Source organism: Dasypus novemcinctus, chromosome 27 (genome assembly GCF_030445035.2).
Source record: "Dasypus novemcinctus isolate mDasNov1 chromosome 27, mDasNov1.1.hap2, whole genome shotgun sequence".
NCBI lineage: Eukaryota > Metazoa > Chordata > Mammalia > Cingulata > Dasypodidae > Dasypus > Dasypus novemcinctus.
The window spans coordinates 11472150-11494146 of NC_080699.1; the positions used below are offsets into that span (position 1 = coordinate 11472150).

The 21997-nt window shown below is 39.0% G+C and overlaps 1 protein-coding gene across 9 annotated transcripts in view; it reads left to right on the forward strand.

Moving 5' to 3' along the window:
• Nucleotides 1-6488: 6488 nt before the first annotated feature.
• GRIA4 (glutamate ionotropic receptor AMPA type subunit 4) overlaps nt 6489-21997 on the forward strand; it is a 386269-nt gene continuing 370760 nt past the window's right edge. For 3 of the 9 annotated variants that reach the window (XR_011647617.1, XM_004453289.5, XM_058289455.2), the window contains exons 1-2: nt 7341-7785; nt 9086-9244. Coding sequence is in view for 8 of the 9 variants with exons in the window: in XM_004453289.5 (XP_004453346.1) it covers nt 7698-7785; nt 9086-9244 (247 nt within the window). In the remaining variant the exon portion in view is untranslated. Of the gene's footprint in view, nt 6707-7086; nt 7175-7340; nt 7786-9085; nt 9245-21997 lie in introns of those variants that run through there. The other 6 variants (XM_004453286.3, XM_004453287.3, XM_071212309.1 and 3 more) reach the window with 6 other exon arrangements.

Below are 21997 nucleotides of genomic sequence, written 5' to 3' on the forward strand. Positions count from 1 at the left end.
TTCCTTTCTTCTTGTACAACTATATTATACATCATTGTACAGAAGTGCCATAGCTTAGTAAAACTGTCTCCTATCAATAGACATTTGGGTTGTTTTGTGTTTTGCTATGACAAAAAAATGCTATAACAGCTTTGTGCATGCAACATTTACAGTTCTGCTAATATATTTTTAATTGAAATAGAATCCTAAAAGTAAGATTGCAGAATAAAATGGTAAATTTTACTGGTATTAGTTTTGTATACATTTCTTTCCCAGACTATTTTTTCAGTTTCCAAATTTCACTTGCCTTACTCTAGTGTCACTGTAGAGCACTAACCAAGATTTTGGATCTAATATATAAGTCTGATAAATTTTAGCCCTTATAATCCTTCATTGTTTCTCTATATCCATGAGATGATGACAAATCTGTTGGACAAGACAATTCATAAATTGTCTCTTGCTTTGCTGTCCATCCTCATTTCCATCATTTCCTCCTATACAATCTGAAGTCCAGTTATACTAAACTATTAGCAACTACATGTGATAAAATACACATCCATAAAAGTTCAGTTCAAATTCTCTTTCTCTGTGAGTTCTTCCCAAACTCCCTCAGTTAGACATGATATTTTGCTCACATGTCACTCTGTACATCCTTCCATTGCAGGTTTGATCACGTTTTTTAAAATTATTTTTATTAAAGTATATCATTCATACATGAACACACATAAACAATAAGTGTACAAGTAAATATTGCGAACTTACAAAATAAACAGACATAACATCACACAGGGGTTTCAGACATCACCCCTCCACCAACTCTTTGCATTGGTGTAAAACATTTGTTACAAACTATGCTAGAGCATTGTCAAAATATTAATACTAACTATATTCCTTATCTTACATTTGGTGTATTTTTCCCCAAACCCATACTAGTTTTTTTAAATGTATTTTTGTTACAGACATTGTGAACTTGCAAAACAATCATTCAGATGTGTAGATTTCCCATACACCTCCACACACTGGTGGAACATTTGTTACAGATTATGAGATAATATCATCAGACAATTACCAGCAATCAGGATCCATAGCATACATTTGGCACACTTTATCCCTACACCTCCATTGTCAACACAGTATAGCTTGGCATTAATGCAAGAATATTATAGTATTGCTGTTAACCACAGTCTATAGGTCACACCAAGTGTAGTTTTCCCATGTTTCTCCATATTCCCATTACCCTGCAATAGTGATGTATATATGCTCTAGCTCACAGAAGGACTCTCTTGCATTTGTACACTTAACCACAATTCTCAACCGCCTCTGGGCTCACTGTGTTGTTCAGTCCCTAGATTATTCTTTAGCGTTTTTTCTATTGACATTTACCTCCCCAGACTACCTTTTTCAACCACAATCCCAATTGTAAACCAGTTGTTACTCGCTATAATGTGTTACTATCAAATCTATCCATCTCCACACTTTTACAGTCAAGTTAATTAAAACTTCTACATATATTAAGCACCCATAGTTCTTCTCAACCCTCCTCTTATCTCCTTATAACCTATACTGTAGGTTCTAATTCCATGTGTTTACTATTTGTATTTAGTTCATATTAATGAGGCCATGCGATATTTGTCCTTTTCTGTCTGGCTTACTTTGCTTAGTATAATATGTTCAAGATTCATCCATGTTATCACATATGTCCCAATTTCATTTCTTCTTATTGCAGCATAGTATTCCATCATACGTATATACCACATTTTGTTTATCCATTCATTGGTGGATGGACACTTTGTTGTTTCCACCTTTTGGCAATTGTGAACAATGCCTCTATGAACATTGGTGTGCAGATGTCTTTTCATGTCATGGTTCTTAGTTCTTCTGGATATATTCCTAGTAGAAGAATTGCTGGATCATAAGGCAGTTCTGTATTTAGCTTCCTGAGGAACCACCAAACTGTCTTCCACAGAGGCTGCACCATTTTATACTCCCACCAACAGTGAAGGAGTGTTCCTATTTCTCCACATCCTCTCCAGCACTTATCGTCTGTTTTTTTAATAATAGCTATTCTATGTGATGTTAGATGATATCTCATTGTTGTTTTAATTTGCATTTCCCTAATAGCTAGTGAAATGGAACATTTTTTCATGTGCTTTTTGGCCATTTGTATTTCCTCTTTGGAGAAATGTCTATTTAAATCTTTTGCTCATTTTTTAATTGAATTGCTTGCTCTTTTATTGTTGAGTTGTATAATCTCTTTATGTAGAATTGAAATTAAACCCTTATTGGATAAGTGGTTTCCAGATATTTTCTCCCATTGACTGGGCTGCCTTTTCACCTTCTTGATGAAGTCCTTTGGATCATAGAAATGTTTAAGTTTGAGGAGGTCCCATTTATCCATGTTTTCTTTTATTGCTTGTGCTTTTGGTGTAAGGTTTAAGAATCCACCACCTACCACCAGGTCTTGAAGATAGTTCCCTACATTTTCTTCTTGGAACTTTATTGTACTTCCTTTTATATTTAGGTCTTTGATCCGAGGATGACATTTTTGGCAATTCTTTATAAATAAGGATTTCCTTCTGAAAGTTTACATACATTCTATCAGAACAGAAAAGTTAAGTAAAATATCCAAAGTAATGCAGCCAGGAAATTTGGAGCCTATAATTTGAACCCAGTTGTTATTATAGTAAAGCCTGATATCTCTTGAGTAGACCACGCTACCTTTCTGAAAGGTGTGGAATCTTCCAGTGTACTGTTCAGCTCCCACGGCCCGCTTTCCACCTTTAGCTCATTAACTCAACCAGTTTTAATCAAGACAGCATGGCCTCTCAAATCCACCAGACCTGAGTTCCATCCCTGGCTCTTGGCTTTATCTTATTATCTTCACTTAGCTAGGCTGCAATCACAAATACCAAAAACTGGTTTGACTGACACAACAGGAATGTACTGGCCTACAAGTTGAGAGCCCACAAGGATGGCTTCCTCTGGGGGTGGGCAGCATCCTGGCTGGCAGCAGCCCTTGGCTTTCAGCATTTGACCATGTCCTCTCCTTTCTCCTCTGGCTGCTCCTCATGGCTCTCACTCCAGCAGTACTGATTAAGGCCCACCCTCATTCAGTTGGCCCCCTAAACCAAACTAACATCTTCAAGAGGTCCATTTATGGTGGGTTCACACTCACAGGAATGTAAGCCCAATTCATGTATAAATTGGGGTACATAATTCAATCCACCCCACTTACGAAGAATATAATCTTAAACAAGTTGCTCAACATTAAATGAGTTTCTTGAACACTATAATGATACCTAATGGTTTTCATAAATCAAGTGATATATGTAAAGCCTTAGCACAATTCCTGGCACCAGTGGAGGCATTCATAAATATTAGGAGTCTTCCAGTAATAGCTGGGATTTTGTTTTGTTCATCTTTATGTCTCAAGTACTCCAACTGATAAGCACATTAGTGCTTGATATGTAGCTATCTGTGAGTGAATAATTTGATGGAAAGCCTATTACACAGGAAACTGCTCTTCCTCCTAAATTCCTTTTCCTAATTGAAGGTATCACTTCTGATTACTTAAGCCTTTCTTTAGAGTGCTTAAGTTTCAAACTTGGAATTTGTCTAAACACAGGCCACACTTCCCACCACCATCTGATGCTCAGCTCTGTCAATTTGGCCTCAGCAAAAACTTTCCCATCTCCAACATCCTGTTACTATGTGTGTTTTACTGAACTATTCCTGATACTTGTCACATCTCACCTGAACCTATATACCAATCTCACTGAGTCCTGCTTCCCCAGACCTCCCTGAGCAGCCCTCTCTTCCCCCACTACCACAGGAGTTTCCTTTCTAAATGTGTCATACCCTTAAAAAAGTCTCAGACTGCTCCCCATAGAATAAGGTCCATTATTCCCAGCATTTCATTTTTTTTAAAGATTTGTTTTTATTTATGCCCCCCCCCCCCTTGCTGCTTGCTTGCTGTCTGCTCTGTGTTCATTTGCTGCATGTTCTGTGTCAGCTTGTCTCCTTTTGTTGCATCATCTTGCTGTACCAGCTCTCAGCGGGGGCAAGGGCCATCAGCTCTCTGCAGGCGCCGGCCAGCTTGCCTTCACAAGGAGGCCCTGGGACGTGACCCCAGGTCCTCCCCTACTGTAGACAGGAGGCCAGTTGATTGAGCCACAGCCGCTTCCCCCCAGCATTTAATTTAATATGCTCCATATGTGTCCAACCTGACTTTCTGTTCTAACCACACTCTACCTCCCTAATTTGCACTTCAGGAAGAGCTCAGCACAGCATGCTTATACCTTCAGGCCCTTGTGTCCCACTGTTCTACCTCTAGACAGCACCAGATCTTTATCCTTCTCCTTGAGAAATCTGGATTTGGGTGTCCTCTCCTACACAAAGCCTTTCCTCAATAACCCCCATGGGAAGTTGCTGTCCCTCTGCTGCTCTTTGATGGAAATTCTCTCACTCAGGTGGTCACGCTCTTCCATGCTGAGTGAGTGAATTATCAGTGACTCCTCCAGGCACCAGGGCCTTCCCACAGCAGAACTGCCCACTTGTGGGGCACTTGACTCTATAGGATCAGACATCTGGTGGCCTGAAGGAATCTTAGACATTTTCTGGTATACTTACTTTCACGTTTTATATTAGTAAATTCAAGTTCAGAAAATTGTGAAGATATTTACTTAAACTATTATAAAGGCAATAAAATCAAATATATCTATCTTTGGTTTTCTCAAATAATAAGCAGCCTTTGAATTTTTATATATTGATACAGAGGGCTATTTTAACTCTACCTTTACAGCTCAAAAGGGAGGCTCATAAAGTTTTTCTTTATGAAAACTCACACTTTGGGTAATAAAAGGCATATCACAAATCATATTTATAAAGTTCTTCAAAGAAACACCCACTCAGGATCAAAAATGCAAGTGTTGGCTTTACCATTACCTGCCACATTTTTATTCCTCATCCTTTTTCTTCAGTATTGTTTAGCCATTTGTTTTGTTTTTTTTTAACAAATGTGTACAGTATGCTATAGCTCCTTCCTTATTTCCAAACCATCTCTCAAACCCTTTCTATTTTTAGTGCATCTTACAGGCAGGCATGATTAAATAGGAAAAAAGATTATTATGGGGGTGGGTACATGATACGTGTATACATTCGTATATACATACAGAAAGAATAATTGTAGATTTATAAAATGAATTAAGATTTTAACTAATTGGAAAAACAGAAAAAATTACTATTTTGAGAAAGTACAGTTGTGCCATCTGTGGTCATACTAGCCCAGGTGTCTTCCTGGGAGTTGGATTAAAACCTTGTGCTGTATCTATGTCAATGGTGACATCACTTTGTATGAAAGTCCAAATCTTTCACTTTTAAAAAGAATAAGAGTTAATAATTGCCTCTGTGCATTAGACAGAGCTTCACTAGTTCAAAAGGGTATTAAGTTTAAAGATGTAGTGGATTTTGAAATTTTCATTTAACTTAAATTCAGTTTGAATTTTATGTGACCTCTTTTGTCATCTTCTAAGAGAAACAAGTCTCTGTTATTTACAGGTTTGGTTTTTACACTGTCAGAAAAGACAAAAAGGGAAACATTCCAAATCCCACTTGACTTGCAAGACTAAAAGCCTTATGAATTAAAATGACAAATATGTGATTTGTGTAATCCAATTATTCACAATTAGGTTGTTTTTGTCATAACAATCTGTGATGAAATGTAACAGGAAAGATTACCAAAAAGGAAAAAAAAAGGGTTCTCATTTAAAAAGCAAAATCTGAACTTGGAAAATAGAAAAGTTCTTTGGCACTGTGAAATTTTTAACAGGGAATTTTAAATGTCAAATATTAACTACAAATACAGGTAATTGGTGACCCGTTGACTTGAAGGAGAAAAAGGCAATGCATGTTTATTTTTTAAAGTCTTTACCAGGTGTGGCTGACAAAAATACATCATTAACCAACCCATTTTCTTTTTCCAAACATTGTCACATAAACATAGGTTCATCCTTTTGTAAAATTTACTGGGAGACGCTATTCTAGGCTCCCTAACCTTAAAGAAAAATTTCTCCCTTATTACTCCTTGAAAGCTTGGCTCTAACTGGTCTGTCCCACCTTTACAGGTTAAATCATGTGATCCCACAAAGAGCACCCAAATTACTGCAAAGATTCAAAACACTTGGGAGTTTTCACTCCCAGTTTAATGGCATTAGATGTATCTACTGTCTAGATGAGGAGACCTCAAACCATATACAGAAAATCAGAAACCCTTCATTCATTTCCACCACACTGGGGGTGGCATGGGCGCTGCTCTCAGCCTCCAGGTGAAAGGAGGATTTTAAAGGTGATCTGGAGAGGAAGTGAGACCATAGCCCTAAAATTTCCTAGGATAATTTATCTTCTACCCAGTCAAAACAACTATTAACACCAATGACAAGGTGCCTAAGTGTTCTTGGAGGTGACATGGGGTGGAATATTCTAGAGCTCAAGCCAAGAAGAGCTGTGCTATTTTTCCATCAGACACCTGTGCCCAGGCACGCTGCTTCCCAGCCTCCTTCCTCGGTCGCTACACCACGTCGCTCCTGCCCTGAAGCGGCCACCGCGCGAGGAACGACTCTTTAATTACTGTAAGGACAGGAGTCTGATTACTTTTCCTGTTTCACGCGGCGTGCAGTTCTTCCGCCTAGTTTTGCCTCGGGACTCCCAGAGCCCGTGCTCGAGGCCCCCAGTAAGTTTTCCCTCTGCAGCCCCTGACGCACCCTGCTCCACAGCCTCAACTTCGCCCGATTTAAAGCCCCGCGCGGGCCGCCCCGCGGGTCTCTCAGCCCCTCGGGCCTCCTCGCCCGCCTCCCCGCCCTCCGGTCTTTCGTCCTTGGCCGTGGCCTCCAGGCCCGCCGGGCGGCCCCTCGGCCTCAGCCCTCGCCCCTTCCCCTCAGCGGCTCCGGCCTCGGGCGGCCTCGCCGGGGAGAGGCGCGGCCCCGCGGACGCCGCGGGCCCGGCCGGGGGCAGGGGCGGGCGCCGCCTTGCGCTGCCCGTGGGGCCCGTGGGGCGCGCGGGGCCGGGGCGTGAGGCGGCCCCGAGCCCGCAGCCCCCGCTCCCGGCGCGCCCGCCAGGCTCCGGCCAAGTGCGGCGGCGGCGGCGGCGAGGCGGGAGCGCCCGCGGAGAGGGGCGCCTGCCTGAGGCGCGCGGGGAGGCGGTGAGCGGGCGGGGAGGACGCCGCGGCTCTCGGGCCGTCGAGCGCGCGGCGCGGGAGGCGCGGGCGGGCGGGCCCCGGGCAGGCGCCGCGGGCCGGGCCGCCCGCTCCGGGCTGGCGCAGGCCGGCGGGTGCGGGGCGCGGGCGCGTGCGGGGCCGCGGCGCCGGCGCCCGGGTGTGCGCGAAGGCGCGAGGCGGGCGCGCGGGAGAGCGCATGTCTCGTCCCCGCCGCCGCCGGCCGCGCCACCTCCATCTTCTGCATGTGCCACCTTCGCGGCCGGACGGGCAGCCTCTCCCAGGGCGATGGAGACTGCGGGAGCCGCCTGGCAGCTCGCGAGGGCGTGCTGAGGGGAGCGGCGTCCCCCGAGCCTCCCAGCCGCCCGCCTTCCCCCGCTTTTTTTTTTTTTTTTTTTTTTTTGGGCTGTTTTAATTTTAGCGCCGCCGTCTTCCATGCCTCTCTGAGCAGCCTTCAGGACGAGTGCGAGAGAAAGAGAGAGAGCGCGCGCCTGGGAGAGGAGCAAAGAAGATGAGGATTATTTGCAGACAGATTGTCTTGTTATTTTCTGGATTTTGGGGACTCGCCATGGGAGCCTTTCCGAGCAGCGTGCAAATAGGTAAGCTCCGCTCGGGTGGGACGGCGGGACGTGCCTGCGGCTGGTTGTCGCAAATTTCCAAAAGTGAGTTAAATGAGTTGCTGGTGAGCGGTTCGGGGGCGCCGTGGGCTGCCTGCCGCTCTGCCTGCTCGCCTGCCTCTCCCCCGCTCGCAGGCAGCCTGCCTTTTTGGTGCAGGTTCAGTTGAAACCGACTCAGGACTGCCCGGCGTTCCCTCCTCAGCCCCGTCCCCGTTGCCACCTCCCGCTCAAGTCGCCCGAGTGGGCTGGGAACAAGTTGGGAAAAACCTGCCTGGGTTTGGTGGCACTGAACGTGGCATCTCTTGCCATCCCTTTCTCTGGAGCGTGCAGGGATGTCGAATGCGTTTTTAAAAACCGATACAATTAAAGCCCACCTCTTCCCCTGCTGCAGCTTGCTCGCTGTTGTCGAAAGAGTGTATGGGCCAAATAAAAGCGTTTCCACCCTCACCGCCCTGCCTCTTCTTGCTACCAGTTAACTGGTACCAAAGTTAGATCCCGTCCCCAGAACCGTCTCCTGTTTTATTTTGTTTTCCTCCTGAGGCTGGTGCCCCTCTCCCCCAACCCCAACTCTTTTTCTAGGGACCCTCTCCAGCCCTGGCTTCTCTTGCTCCTCTCCTCTCCTGTCTTTCAATGGGACGCAGTTATTGAATTTCTTCCAGCTAAGCCCAGCCTCGACACTGCATCATTTCTCATGGACTAGACACAAAACGTAGCTAATTAGGCTGAATCCAGGAGCTGCAGGAAAACAAAGTTCATTTATCCTTTCCCCTCTTCCTTGTGTTTCACCCCTTCCTTTCATTTCTTCGTTTTAATGCAAATCCTCCTTTGCGTACATCCTTCATCTGCATGCCTCTTGGAGAGAGATGCCCTGAGCTGGCTGATGGAGCAGTGTGCTGGGGAATCATGGGGAGGGCAAGAGAGAGAAAGGAAAACACACTAAACGGTCTCAGAGGTCATTGTGATTGTGACAGATGGGGACAGGAAAAAGCTGAGCCGTCCTAAAGAATAACATACTAAACACGCACCGTAGGACAAAGGGCAGACCCAAGAGGTCTCATGCTCCAGAGAAAGGCATGGAAAGAAATACCACATACAATGCGATCAAACCCAGGCAGGTTTTTTCCAACTTGTTCCAAATCTACTTAAGTGACTTGAGCTAGAGGTGGAAATGGGGGACATTTGTACATGCCTGTGGACAGCCAGAGGTTTGACATTGTTTGGGAGTGGGAATAACATTGGAAAGAGGAAACACTGAATGTGCTTTTCCTGCTGTTTCTAATAGGTGGTCTCTTCATCCGAAACACAGACCAGGAATACACTGCTTTTCGATTAGCAATTTTTCTTCATAATACCAGCCCCAATGCGTCGGAAGCTCCTTTTAATTTGGTACCTCATGTGGACAACATTGAGACAGCCAACAGTTTTGCTGTAACAAATGCCTGTAAGTAAAAATAGAAGTTACGGATAAATTAGGAGAGAATTAAGATGAGGCAGTAGAGTTCCTTCATCATCATCATTGTTGTTATGATTATTCTGTAATTTTTAAAGAAATTCATGATTCCCACAGATCTTGGTTCCAGAGCACACTGTAGTTCAAAACAAGCTTTAGTCTCAGGGATAATCAGCTGGTATTTCCCCTCCTTCCTTTCCTTCCTTCCTCGCTCCCCTCTTCTTTCCTTCTCTAATTCTCTCTTTTTCTTAATTCCTTGTCTTAAAATTCAAGTTAATTTCTTCTTTGAAATTTCAGTATTCCTATGATCTGAATGTCAATTTAGTGTCAATTGTACTCAGTCTAGTTTTTTGTTTTGTTCCTGTGGTTTCTCTTATTTGCTTTTCATGGGAGTAAGCCTAAGTCTTGCTTTTAAAGAAGACACATGCTCTTTTACACTGGTGAAGACGGGTGGTTTGCTAATAATGAGAAAGAGCAGGGAGCGGTGGTGTGGAGGATATATATTTGAGTCGGTTGGTTGACGCTGCAGATGATCTGGTGATGTCACTCGAGGCTGCCCTGCTCTTATATTCTAAGTTGTAAATGTCTCTTACTGTCATATAATGCATATATCCTCTGGGTAGAACTCCATGAATCCTTACCTTGATGCCAAATCATGTTAGTCTCCAAGCTACCAGATTTCCCAAACCAATCCAGCTGGAGCTCTCATCCCACACAATGAAACTAAGCAGGTGATCTCATCTAATGCTATAATGAAACAGTTATATAGTGCCCCCCTCCTACTGTACAGCCTAATATAAGAGAATGCAACCAACTCTACATTAATTTAAACACTCTAAAACAGCTTAGTCAATATAGTATTTGTATTGCATTTTCACTCTTGAAGGAAAAGTATGTTTCAAATATCCTGTTTTATATGTTAATTTATCCTGTTCAGAAATTGTATATTAAGAAAATGGTTATAGATTATGTAAAACATTATAGGAATAGTTCCTATGTGAAATTTTGCCTGTTTTCACAGAAGTAATAATAATTTCAGTCTGAATTGTACAGCATTTTATTATATCAAGTTTGGTACATTTTAATTTTAAAAAATTCTCACTTGAAGAGTACTGAACACAGAAACATTAATTTTTTAAGTTTTCAGTATTTGGGAGATATATATTTAATTTAATTTTTTTAATCTATATTTGCAAATGGGTCATCGAACTGATAATATGATCACTTTTCTATAATCTTTGGTGTCTGATACCTCATTTTAGAACTTGGTTTCATAAGGATTTTGAAGCATTTGACTTCACTGACACATAATTGTATTATTTTGCAGAAATACTTTATAGTTTCTATGCGTAAGGCTAAATTAATAATTTATTTGTTTTTGGTGATAAATCAATATTCAAAGCAGGGAGAATTATTTTTAAGTAGAAATGCATATAAACTCAAGCTAGGTTTGTGGATAGCCATTTTTGCAAATTTTATAATTTAATAGTGTTTCATTCTAAGTTTTGAAATGGATGTTGATATTTATAATAGTTTTTGGTATAAAGCATTCTCATTAATATAAGAATATTATTTGTGTATTTACGTATTTTTCTTGTGCCTTTCCTAAGGTTCTGTTCAACAGAAATATTACTAAATTTAAATATAATCTATGATTCAAATATATGCAATGATTCTTTGTCAACAGTAAATTACCTTTTAAATATTATTTAAAATAAGTTTTGAAAGATATTCTTAAAAATGACAGATATGTTCATTTTTTTAATATAATTTAAATTCATAAGTATTCTGAAGTATGATTTCCCTCTCTACAAACTATAAAGTGCTAATCCTTTCCTTCATCCATATCATTTGGTAACCCTATTTGGAAGCATTTTAACTAGTATTATTTTCTTTTTGTTAAGAAAACAGTTATATAAAATAAAGTGTTACCATTAAATTACCTGTGAAGTGAGAAATTGAAAGGAAGTTGCGTACAAAATTTTGAAGTAAAAACAATGAAACATAAAACATACTATACTATTCTTTAACATCTTAGGACATAAAATTTGAAACTAAGTAAACTTTAAGTCTATTTTGAATGTAAGTATAATACAGTGTTAGTGATTTACAATTTTCCAAATCATGGAGAACTGAATTTGTGTAGGTATTTACAATTTTATTTCAAAAATACAAATTTTAAATAAGGAAAAAACATTTTCTAGTGAAGAAAAGGGACATTTTTTTGACAAATGCGTGTGTCTCATGTCCTTAAGGCAAATCTAAGCCGAATTCTGGAGGAATCGTCAGAGAGAGTGGGTCAGGTGACTGGTGTTTGCTGAATGGACTGAGAGCATGTGCACATGTAATTTTCCAGTCTAATTAAAGGTGAAATGTAAGCACTAAGTAGAAGGCAACCTCATGTATCAAGCTCTGTGCCTCTGGGTGCAAAAGGGTAAAAATAGTTCTTGAACCTTAGTATTCTCTAGAATTAACATGGGATTGATTCTTCACAGTGATACAGGTTGGATTTTTAAATTTTTCATGTTGGCTTAAATATAAAGATACAATATGTGACTGGTTAGTTTTATTTTAATTGTCATTTCCCTGCTGTGGTTCCTTGAAAAACTGCAAGCCCTAGTCTATTGGTGTATGAGGGCTATTAAGCAGGATAAGTTTATTTAGTTCATGGAAGATATACTCAAAGCTTTTGAAAAGGCATATGAAAGAATAAAGAGTTTGCTCTTGTAGTAGATAGATATAAGTCAATGCTGGTCTTCTGTCTCAAAATTAATTTTGTGTTCTCAGAGTAAATGCAATCTAAGCTGTTCTACATATAGAATTTATATACCGTATATAATCAGATTAACTCACACTTAGCACTTTTGGCAAAAATCTCAAGTTCCTGAGGGAAAAAATAGTGTTGGCTGATAATTATATTTTATTTTCAGTAATATTTAAGCTTAAATTGAAGTATTGTTTTCCTTTTTAAACTATTAATGTTGTTGAAATATCACACTTTGTTCAATATAAAACTGAAATTAAGAAATATAGATGATACAACATCATGACCCATTTCAGTAACAAAATACTTAGAGGACAATCATTAGTTCTTCTATTTAAATGTCAGCGTCAGTAAAGGTATATATTTATTTGTGTGGTCTTTTGGTCATGGAGGATGGAAAATTTGATTAAATTAAATTCAGTACATACAGTTGCAAATCAGATGGATACCTAAATTGCTCTATTTGCAAAATTGGCTATGTCCCTTGCAAAAAATTTGAAACAACAACTTGAAGAAAGACTTTATTTTTCCAATAGTTAGTGAATAGAGTTATTTGTTTTGGAGGATGTTGTATGTTGAATTTGACTAGGAGTAATGGCCAAAATACTAAACTGTCTCTTATGTCTCCAAACTTTGGTGACAGACAGTCCCTTGTCTGTCACCAAGGTTTATAAAAGATCAAAATATTTGATACAGTGCTATTACTAGTTAAATCCAGCGACATCAGAAATCCTGTGAATGAATCGGTCCTTTAACAAATCAGTCCTTATACAATTTAGTCCACAAATATTCAATTTCTGAAATGGCCCTTTTAAATGTCAACATGGGTGAGCAATAGGAAATACATAACAAAATAGATCAAATACTCATATATTGTCACCTTGGAGAAATAATCAAAGATTGTTATGAGCTATTTCCATCTTAACTTTGATAAGAACTGATTGGTTAATAATTTTCTTTTTTCAGTGATATGTTAATCTTGCTGTCCTTTTCCATCTAAAAATCTTTCTATTCAACAATTAAAAGATGATGGGTTGAAAAGCTGTACAATCACCAAGAGAATGGATATTATGCCTTAGTAATAATGAAAAAGACATTTCTTTTAAATTATATATTAATTCTGTTTGTGACCAGTTTTAGTCGGCAACATTAAAAATGCAAAATGAGTACCTCTTGCAAAAGTATCTTGATTTTAAAATATAGCTGTTTAGTTGATCCAAATACATAAAAAATGTGACACTATATCCAACAGGATATGCCGGCTTATGCACTTGTATAGTGGGTACTTAAATTCCCATTTACACGTATAAATAATATAATATTTTAGCATTAATTAAATGGTGTTTAGATATGGCTGTATGCATGCCCTTTTGGACAAATGAAATCCTAAAAAGACATTTTTAAGAGGGTACATAGGCTGGACATAATAGTCTTGAGCATGCTAGCCATAAATCTGTGATGGGTTGACCTGCAGAGGTATGAGTCGACATAAGTTAGAATTAAATACTTTTTCTGACTTTTGCTTATTTTTAGGAAAGTGAATGAGTTTCCTCAATATGACTGTCAACAGTTTTACTTATTTTGAATTGATAGCATGATTCTATGCTGACTTGAAATAATTCTTTAGTTTTCTAATATCCTTTCTCCCTCTCCCTTAATTTTCCATTATTAGATTAATGACTTATTCCCATGATTTGTCCCTTCCTTAAATGATAGGATGATGCATATTTGAATTGAAGAATTTTAGAATTGTCACAGGAAGAAACTTCCAAAAAAATGTCAGAAAAATTTCTTTTAAAAATATTTACCTGTTATTAATGTAGGAGAAAAAAATTTCACTTCCTGAAATTGGGAAATGTGAGCACATATTATTTACAGAGTAATATTATTATTGTTCAGGATTTTAAAATGAAGAATAAATATAATACACTTTACGTTTTGTGATATTATATAGTTTTTAAATGCTTTTATAATCATAATTTTATTCGACCTCAAACTGATATTTCTCTGAGACAGTCTGGAAAGACAGTCATTATTTTGTAATTAAGCAAGTTTTAGCTCAAAGGAGTTGCTTAGTTTGCCAAACAGTATGTAGCTCATAAACTGCAGAGCCAGATTTGAACACCAGTCTTCTAACTATTCTCCTTGTACTTTTACCAATATTACTATAAGAGTGTGAAAACACAACATCCATAAAGAGACTACTTGATTTAAGAAAGAAAAAAGAATGGTCATTTATCCTTTTTCTAGTTTAATTGAAGCATTTAGAAGAAAATATGGCAAGACATTTCTGGGCAGCTTCTTCATTAATCATATGAAAGTGTGATAGTGCAAACACTAACGTCATATTACATAATGAAACCAGCCACTCATTCATGAGGTTAGGTAGTGAATGTGTTTATCCATTAAATGTACTTATCAGGGGCAACTATAATCAGGACACTATGTCAGAAATTAAGGACAAAAAAACTTTTTTTTTTAAAGATTTATTTATTTATTTATTTAATCCCCCCCCCTCCCCTGGTTGTCTGTTCTTGGTGTCTATTTGCTGCGTCTTGTTTCTTTGTCCGCTTCTGTTGTCATCAGCGGCACAGGAAGTGTGGGCGGCGCCATTCCTGGGCAGACTGCACTTTTCTTTCGCGCTGGGCGGCTCTCCTTACGGGCGCACTCCTTGCTCGTGGGGCTCCCCCACGCGGGGGACACCCCTGCGTGGCACGGCACTCCTTTGCGCGCATCAGCACTGCGCATGGCCAGCTCCACACGGGTCAAGGAGGCCCGGGGTTTGAACCGCGGACCTCCCATATGGTAGACGGACGCCCTAACCACTGGGCCAAAGTCCGTTTCCCAAAAAAACTTGAAGTACTTGCTGCCTCGAGTAGATGACAGGCAGTGGGAAGACGCGCAAGTCAGGTATGTCAGAATAGTAAGATAAATTGCTGTGAGAGAGAGACAGAGTGCTATGACAGACAGACGGAAAGACAGCAAGGGTATTATCCTAGCATGGCTTCCTAGGGGAGATGCTGTTGGATGTGTGTGTCTAGGCTCTAGTTTAGCCATTTGAAAAGCAGGCAGGAAAGAGGGAGAGCATGCCTGGCCAAAGGAGCTGGCCATGAGAAGGCACCAAGGGGTGGGAGTGACAGATGTGTTTGAGCAACTGAATATGGTGTAGTCTAGTTGTAGTGTTAGGGAGTGTTAGGGAAGGAGACATGTGCTAGGTGAAGCTTTGTCTATCCACAGAGAATCATGCAGCCGTTATAGGGGGAGCCCATAAAAGATCCAGACTCAACAGTGACATGATTAGTTTTGTATTTTCCAAAGAACAGGCTGGTTGCAAGGGGGAAAAATAAATTGGAAGGAGACTTAACTGGAAGAAAAAGACCAGTTAGTTGAGTCTTACGGTAATACAATGTAGAATGATAAATGCTTGAATAAAAGTAGAAGCCCTGAGGGGAGAGCAAAGCACTGGATTCAAGAATATTAAGCAGGTAATTTTGACAGAACTTAGTGATTGATTGCCTGTCTGTATAGGAGAATGAGAAGTAAGTGTGGTGAGAACTAAAGATGATTTCCCCAGTTTCTGGCAGGACCAATGATTAGTGGAGCTGCCGACTAAAGAAGGATACAGAAGAAACAGGGCTCAGAGGGGTGGGTGGGAGATTAGTGTGGATGTGCTGATTTGGAGGTGCTTAATGGATATCCAGATGAGGACATGCAGTAGGCAGTTGACTTCAGCTCTTGGGCTCAATCTGAGCTCAAGACAGATGGTTGGTATTAGTTGGAGCCGTGAAAATGGATGCTATCATCCAGAAAGCATATGAGTGAAAGGATTGCTAAGGACAAAACCCTAGGAAATACCATTACTTAAGGGACAGGAAAAGGAAAAAGGGTAAAACGAAGGACACCAAAGGAAAATGGGTCAGAGAGTTCAGAGGAAAATGAGACAAGAGTATTTCACAGGAGCCAAGAGGTGGGGAGAATTTAAAGTAAATCATGATCAACCTTGTCAAAGTTTAAATAATGAATTTCAAGGACAATTTTAACAACTTTGGAATAGGGCTTCCCGTGTTTTTGGAAATTCTTTTGCATTTTGGCCTGGGAGAAAAAGCAGTCTTTTTTTTAACCCTACATAGATTCTACTTACCTGTGATATTTTGCATATATTGACTTAGACCATTCCTTTATTTAGGGGTTGGGAGAGTCTTCACTGAACTTTTAGTCACATGGGCTTGAATTTGTAACCTGACAGTGAGTAAGTAAGTTATTTAAGACTTCAGAACCTTGGTTTCCTCATCTGTTAACATGGAGAAAGAATACTTAACACTTGACTTTTATGAATTTTATGAATACTAGAAAAATGTTTGGAAAACATTCAGCATATAATTAGAACACAATTAATTTTAGCTGTAGGATGTTTTTTCCCTATCCTATAGTGCTTTTATTTCTGAGACAATCTTAACATTTCAAGAGCTATTAAATTTTGAAAAGGTAATTTGTTTTGAAAAATGTATCTCTGTTGATATTTCATAGAAACTTTTTTAATCTCTCAGTAAATTATTAATTTTAATATGTCCACAAGTTGGAATGTGTGTGTTGTAGGAAACCCTGGAGGGGTCCCTTTGGGTTCTTGCCCAGAGCAGATGACTTGGAGTCCACCCCGGGATGGTCAGGAGAGAAAGCAGGTTTATTAATACATGCGGAAGGACAGGTGTATGGGGGGGAGTTGTCTCAATCTGCCTTCCCAGACCTAGGGAAGCAGGAGTTTTATGGATTCAAACAGTGAAGAGTGAAGTGGTTACCGTCAGGGAGCAGGTATAGGGTGAGCCTGCCTAGCTCTGAAATAACCATAAACAGTGGTAAGTTCAGCCTAGAATGACGATCACAATATTAAGTATATACAAGGGTGAGGCTAGTCTTGAAATAACCATAAACAAAGGTAAGATCAGTTTAGAGTTTTAGTAGTTCCAGGTATTAACTTTCGATTCTTCTTAATATAATGGGAAAGTATGAGAAAGCATTTATGTAGTGTTTCAGTAATCATAATTATTTGTCAATTCTTAACTCTTGGCTACAGTTTCAGACTTCATTTTCACTTTAAAACAAGCTGGGCATTTTTGTTTATCAACTAAGCAACTAAAATGCACGATTAGTTTGCGGAAGACAGGGCTCCCTCAGTCAGGACCCTCATGTCCCCAGAAAACAAGGTGAGGCTGGATGTGAATTGCTGTGGTCCAATTTGTCGAAATTATTTCTAAGTCCTTTGAGAAGGTTACTCGATTTGGAATCTAAAGATCATTTGGAGAGGGAACTGGTTCATCGGCTGATTGTACCAATTGAGTTCGTCAAGAGGTTGACACGTTTTCGTAATTCTGTGAAAAGTTGTTTGTGAGTATGTGCGCAGTTGTGCGTGGAAACTTGTGTGTTTGTGCAGCATGTGCATTTACAGAGAGGTAGTGTGGACTCAAACAGCTTCTCAACGAGTTTCAGACACAAGAGAGCCCTTAAAGAACCATGTGTAAATTAGGAAAAGGAAGGGCACCTCATTCTGTAGCTTCCTCATTTTAGACGCTGCCTAGTATTTTATCTTGAAAACCAATGAGAAATTTTTTCATAATATCCCATTTCCTCTCTAGTTCCTGCCTGGATGTAGAGAATAATCAGTGTGTCCTGGCTTGAACAATCCTTGGCTTGGTCCTCTCCCTCTCAAGCTGTCATCTAATTATTTTTATTCCTTTTATCTTTATTATTTCTATTCCTTTACAAAGGTTCTGAATATTCTACATCAGCTCCCTCTATTTTTATCACTATTTACCTTTGTCCTTCTCATCACAGCCACCAGAACATTGTGTTCTTGAAGGTCGCCAGTGATTTACAGACTAGTAAATCCAGTGGTGGTTCCCTAATCCTCACTGTCTTTGAATAATTTGTGGAATTAGACTATGCTGACAACTGCCTGATCTTTAAACTCCTTTATTCTCCTCTGCTGATAATAATACTAGAAGCTATTACAATGGAGAGCTGTGTGCCAGGTCATTGTGTTACCTCAATTCTTACACAACACTAAGAAACAGGCATTATCACTCCTGTTTTATAGGTGGATAAACTGAAGATTTGCAAAGCAAAGAAAATTTGTCAAAGACCACAGAGTATCTAGGGCATCAGATCAAAGTCAGTTCTGTTAACCAGCTTACTGTTTTGCGTGACATTCATGATACTACAGCATCTTGGTCACTGCAGGATACCCACCACCTGGAATGACTGTATCTGGGTGCCTCTTAATTTAAATATCAGGATGTTTTTCTCAAATCAACTCTTTATTTTAACAACTTTCCTTTAACCCAGTGAATATGTATAACATTTTAATTGGACATCAGTTCCTCCATATGATTTGCAATACAGCACAGAAATTTAAGAATTCTAAATGTTGACACCCACATTAACCTGCTTTGCCAAATTCATGTCATAAATACCACCATGTGTAAAAATGACTAAATAATTCTTCTAACTGTTATATAAACAGCGTTGGATGCTTCATTAGTTGGCCAACCTACACATATTTTATAAGAATGTTATTAGATTTCAAAATAACTACAGCTATTTGAAACATAGTTTCCCAAGTGCTTTACTTGCAGATTTGCTTAGCTATAAGACATTTTCTTTCAGGTTTTTTGTCATGCTTTTGGATTCCAAATAAACATAGTTAAGACTATCTTAAAGAGCATCAATCTTCCCATGTCCAGTCGCTTGCTTCTGACTTAATACAGCTATTCAAATCATCAATAAAAAGTTCATTGTTATCTTAGATATAGGTTAACATATTTGAGATTTATTACCTTATTTGAGTAAGCCACCATACTTTTCCAGATAAAGCAGAAGTTGAGAACCCATAAGTTGCAACTAGCTGTTTTAGTTTTGATGCTCAAATGCTTGTTCCAAAATGGCTCTTTTTCATCAGTAATTTTAAATATATTATACACTGAGTTCTCTCCATTTTTCATACTTTACTTTAAAAGTTAACACATATTTGTAAAAATTGTCAAACAATGGAATTTTAATATATATTCTGTTAACCCACCACTCAGATATAAATCCAGGAAAAGTTTTTGTAGGTCTTTCCAGACTTCTTTTTTTTTCTCTGTACAGACCTAAATAGAAGTATATTGTAAACATATGATTTTAAGATATATTTAGAAAATAAATTATTTAATAAAAATGATATCAAACTGTGCTTACATTCTATTAATGGTTAATTTCATTTGTCATACTTAATTTCCTGTCAGTGTATAAGAGCTAATCCATTTTCTGCTACTGCAATGTAATAATCCATTATTTGAATTTGCTATGATTATTATTATTTTTTTTTTGGTGCAAGGGATTGAGCCCCGGACCTCGTATGTGGGATGCCAGCACTCAACACTTGAGCTCCACTGGCTCCCCACTATGATTCTTTTTACCCATTGCCCTTTTGATCAATTCCACATTTTCCTTTTACTACAAACAAAGCAGCAGTAAAACTCCCTATGTACTTGCGTGAGTATTCCTGAAGGATCAGTTCTGGAGGTTAAGCTACTATATCAAATGATGTACACTTTTGACTTTAATAGGTATTTCCAGTTTCTTCTCCAAAAGAATAGTATTTAAATTTACAACTACAGGATGGGGCAATGTTTGGAAAACCTGTATGATGATATACATGTTTGTTTTGTAAGCACACAACTTTTACTATACATTTACTGTTTTATGTATGTGCATGTATGAATGATAAAAAAAAAATTTACAACCACCAGTATGTAAAAATAATTATTTTTCTATGACCTGCCAACTTTAGCCATTATCAGTCTCTTGAATCTTCATTTGTCCTGATGGGTGAAAATGATATCTAATTGCTGCTTTAATTAGCATATTTTTGTTAGTAGTGAGACTGAGAATATTTTCCTATACTGAAAACCTTTTATACTTCTTTCTCTGTGATCTGTCTGTTTCTTTCCATTGTCATTTTCTTTTTTATGTATGGGAGTATTTTATATATTTTAGAACTTAACCCTTGGTCATATATGTTGTAAATTATTTTTTCACTTTGCCTTTGGCTTTCAACTTCCTTTATGATTATTTTGCCATACAGATGTTTTAAATTTTTATGTAGTCAAATCTGTGAGTCATTTTCTTTATGGCTTCTGAGTTTTGTCTTATGCTTATAAAGGCACTCCTGTCTTTAAGTCAATAAAAATATACTTCATTTTTCTAGTACCTTTATGGTTTTAAATTTTAACATTATAATTTTAACCTTTCTGGCACTTACCTTACATGTGTTAAGAATCTTTTTGCCCCATACGTTTTGTTTGAATAAGCCATTCTTTTATAAGTGTTTTAAAGTGATACATTTGTGAAAAATTTTTGTCCTTTAACTCTCAACTGAATTTGAGCTTGGGTAGGAGTTCAGCGTTTTCTCTCTTCCCTATTTCTGCTCTTTGCTGCTCTGCAATTTTCTGATAGTCCCTAGAGGTGATACTGCTAGTTTTGATATTTTTTTGTTGACTGCTTTCTTGCTCCCTCTGTTACTTTCTAGGATTTTGTTTTTGGAGTTCTATTGTTTTCTTTTTCTTGATTGTGACCTACCATCTGACCAAGTCCTCTTGGTTCTCCCTCCAAAATATATCACAAATATGTCCACCCTTATAATCCCAATCCCCCATCATAGTTCAAGTCAACCCTACTACTCTAATAATGAAATGGGTAATCTTCTGCTTCATCTCTTTACCTCTCTCCTTCAACTTTACATACTGAAGCCTGGGTAGCTCCTGAAGTTATCAGTGAGAGCATGTCCCTTCCTCAAAACCTTCCAATGGATTTTCCTTCTCTTGGAATAAAATTCTGACTTCTTACCATGGTCTTGTATGATCTGACTCTTGCCCAGCTTTGTTTCTTGTTTACCATGTTTGAGCTTATCTGGTCTCCTTTCAGTTCATTATATGCCTGGCTATTTCTTTTTTTATGCCTTTGTACTTGCTCTTCCTTTTTCTTGGAATCCTCCAGTCCAATTATCTGCTTGACTAGCTTTTTCTAAACCTTCTGGACTCAGGTCAAATTGTATCATCTCAGAGAATCCATCCTGGCCACCCTTTCTGGAATATGCCCTCCCACCCAAAACTCCAAGTACTTCATGTTGCCTTACCAAGCTTCTGATCATCATTGTTTATCATAATCTGTAATTATTATTTTCATCTGTTTGTTCACTTATTTATCATCAATATTCCCAAATAAAATATAAACTCCAGTAAACAAGAGCTCTGTGTGCCTTGTTAAGCATTGTGTCCTCATGACCTTGCATAGTGCCTGGTACAAAGGAGATAAAAATAAGGATCTGTGAATATATTACTGAGCAGTATGTGATGCTTTCCCTATTCACTCATCTTTAGGCCATCCTTTAGATACTTAAGAATTTTCATGTGTTATTTTAGACAAAATCAAGCAGAGGATCTGAGGAAAATGAAGTAGAGCCAAAAGAAATGTTACCTATTTCTTTCTCTTAAGCACTTTTTTAAACTCCCTTGTTTTCTATTAGATTTATGGGATGGGCTAAGTAAGGAGAAACATAAAAGGCTTAGAAGGAAAAATGTGGGACTGTAAATACAAATTGACATACACTGTGCTGGGTAAATAGCACTTTGATAAGTTTAAATCTAGTGGAAGAGAACATCAAGGTGCTGCTAACACGTGGTGTCTGCTGACAGCAGAACTTGAAAATGCTGATACAAACTCCACTTTCAGTATAAGAGAAAGCACTTTGGGGATGTCCAGGTGGACTGGTAAGCACATTCAGGGGACTCCCATCTGTTCAGATCTTGGCTCTCTCTTCAGCACTTAATATTCAGGGAACTAGCCGGTTTGGATTCACTGACACCTGTGAGAAAGGGGGGTGTAATCCCGCTCCGTGGTTCTTGATGATCTACATCGCATCCTTTAGAGTAAATTCCACAAATACT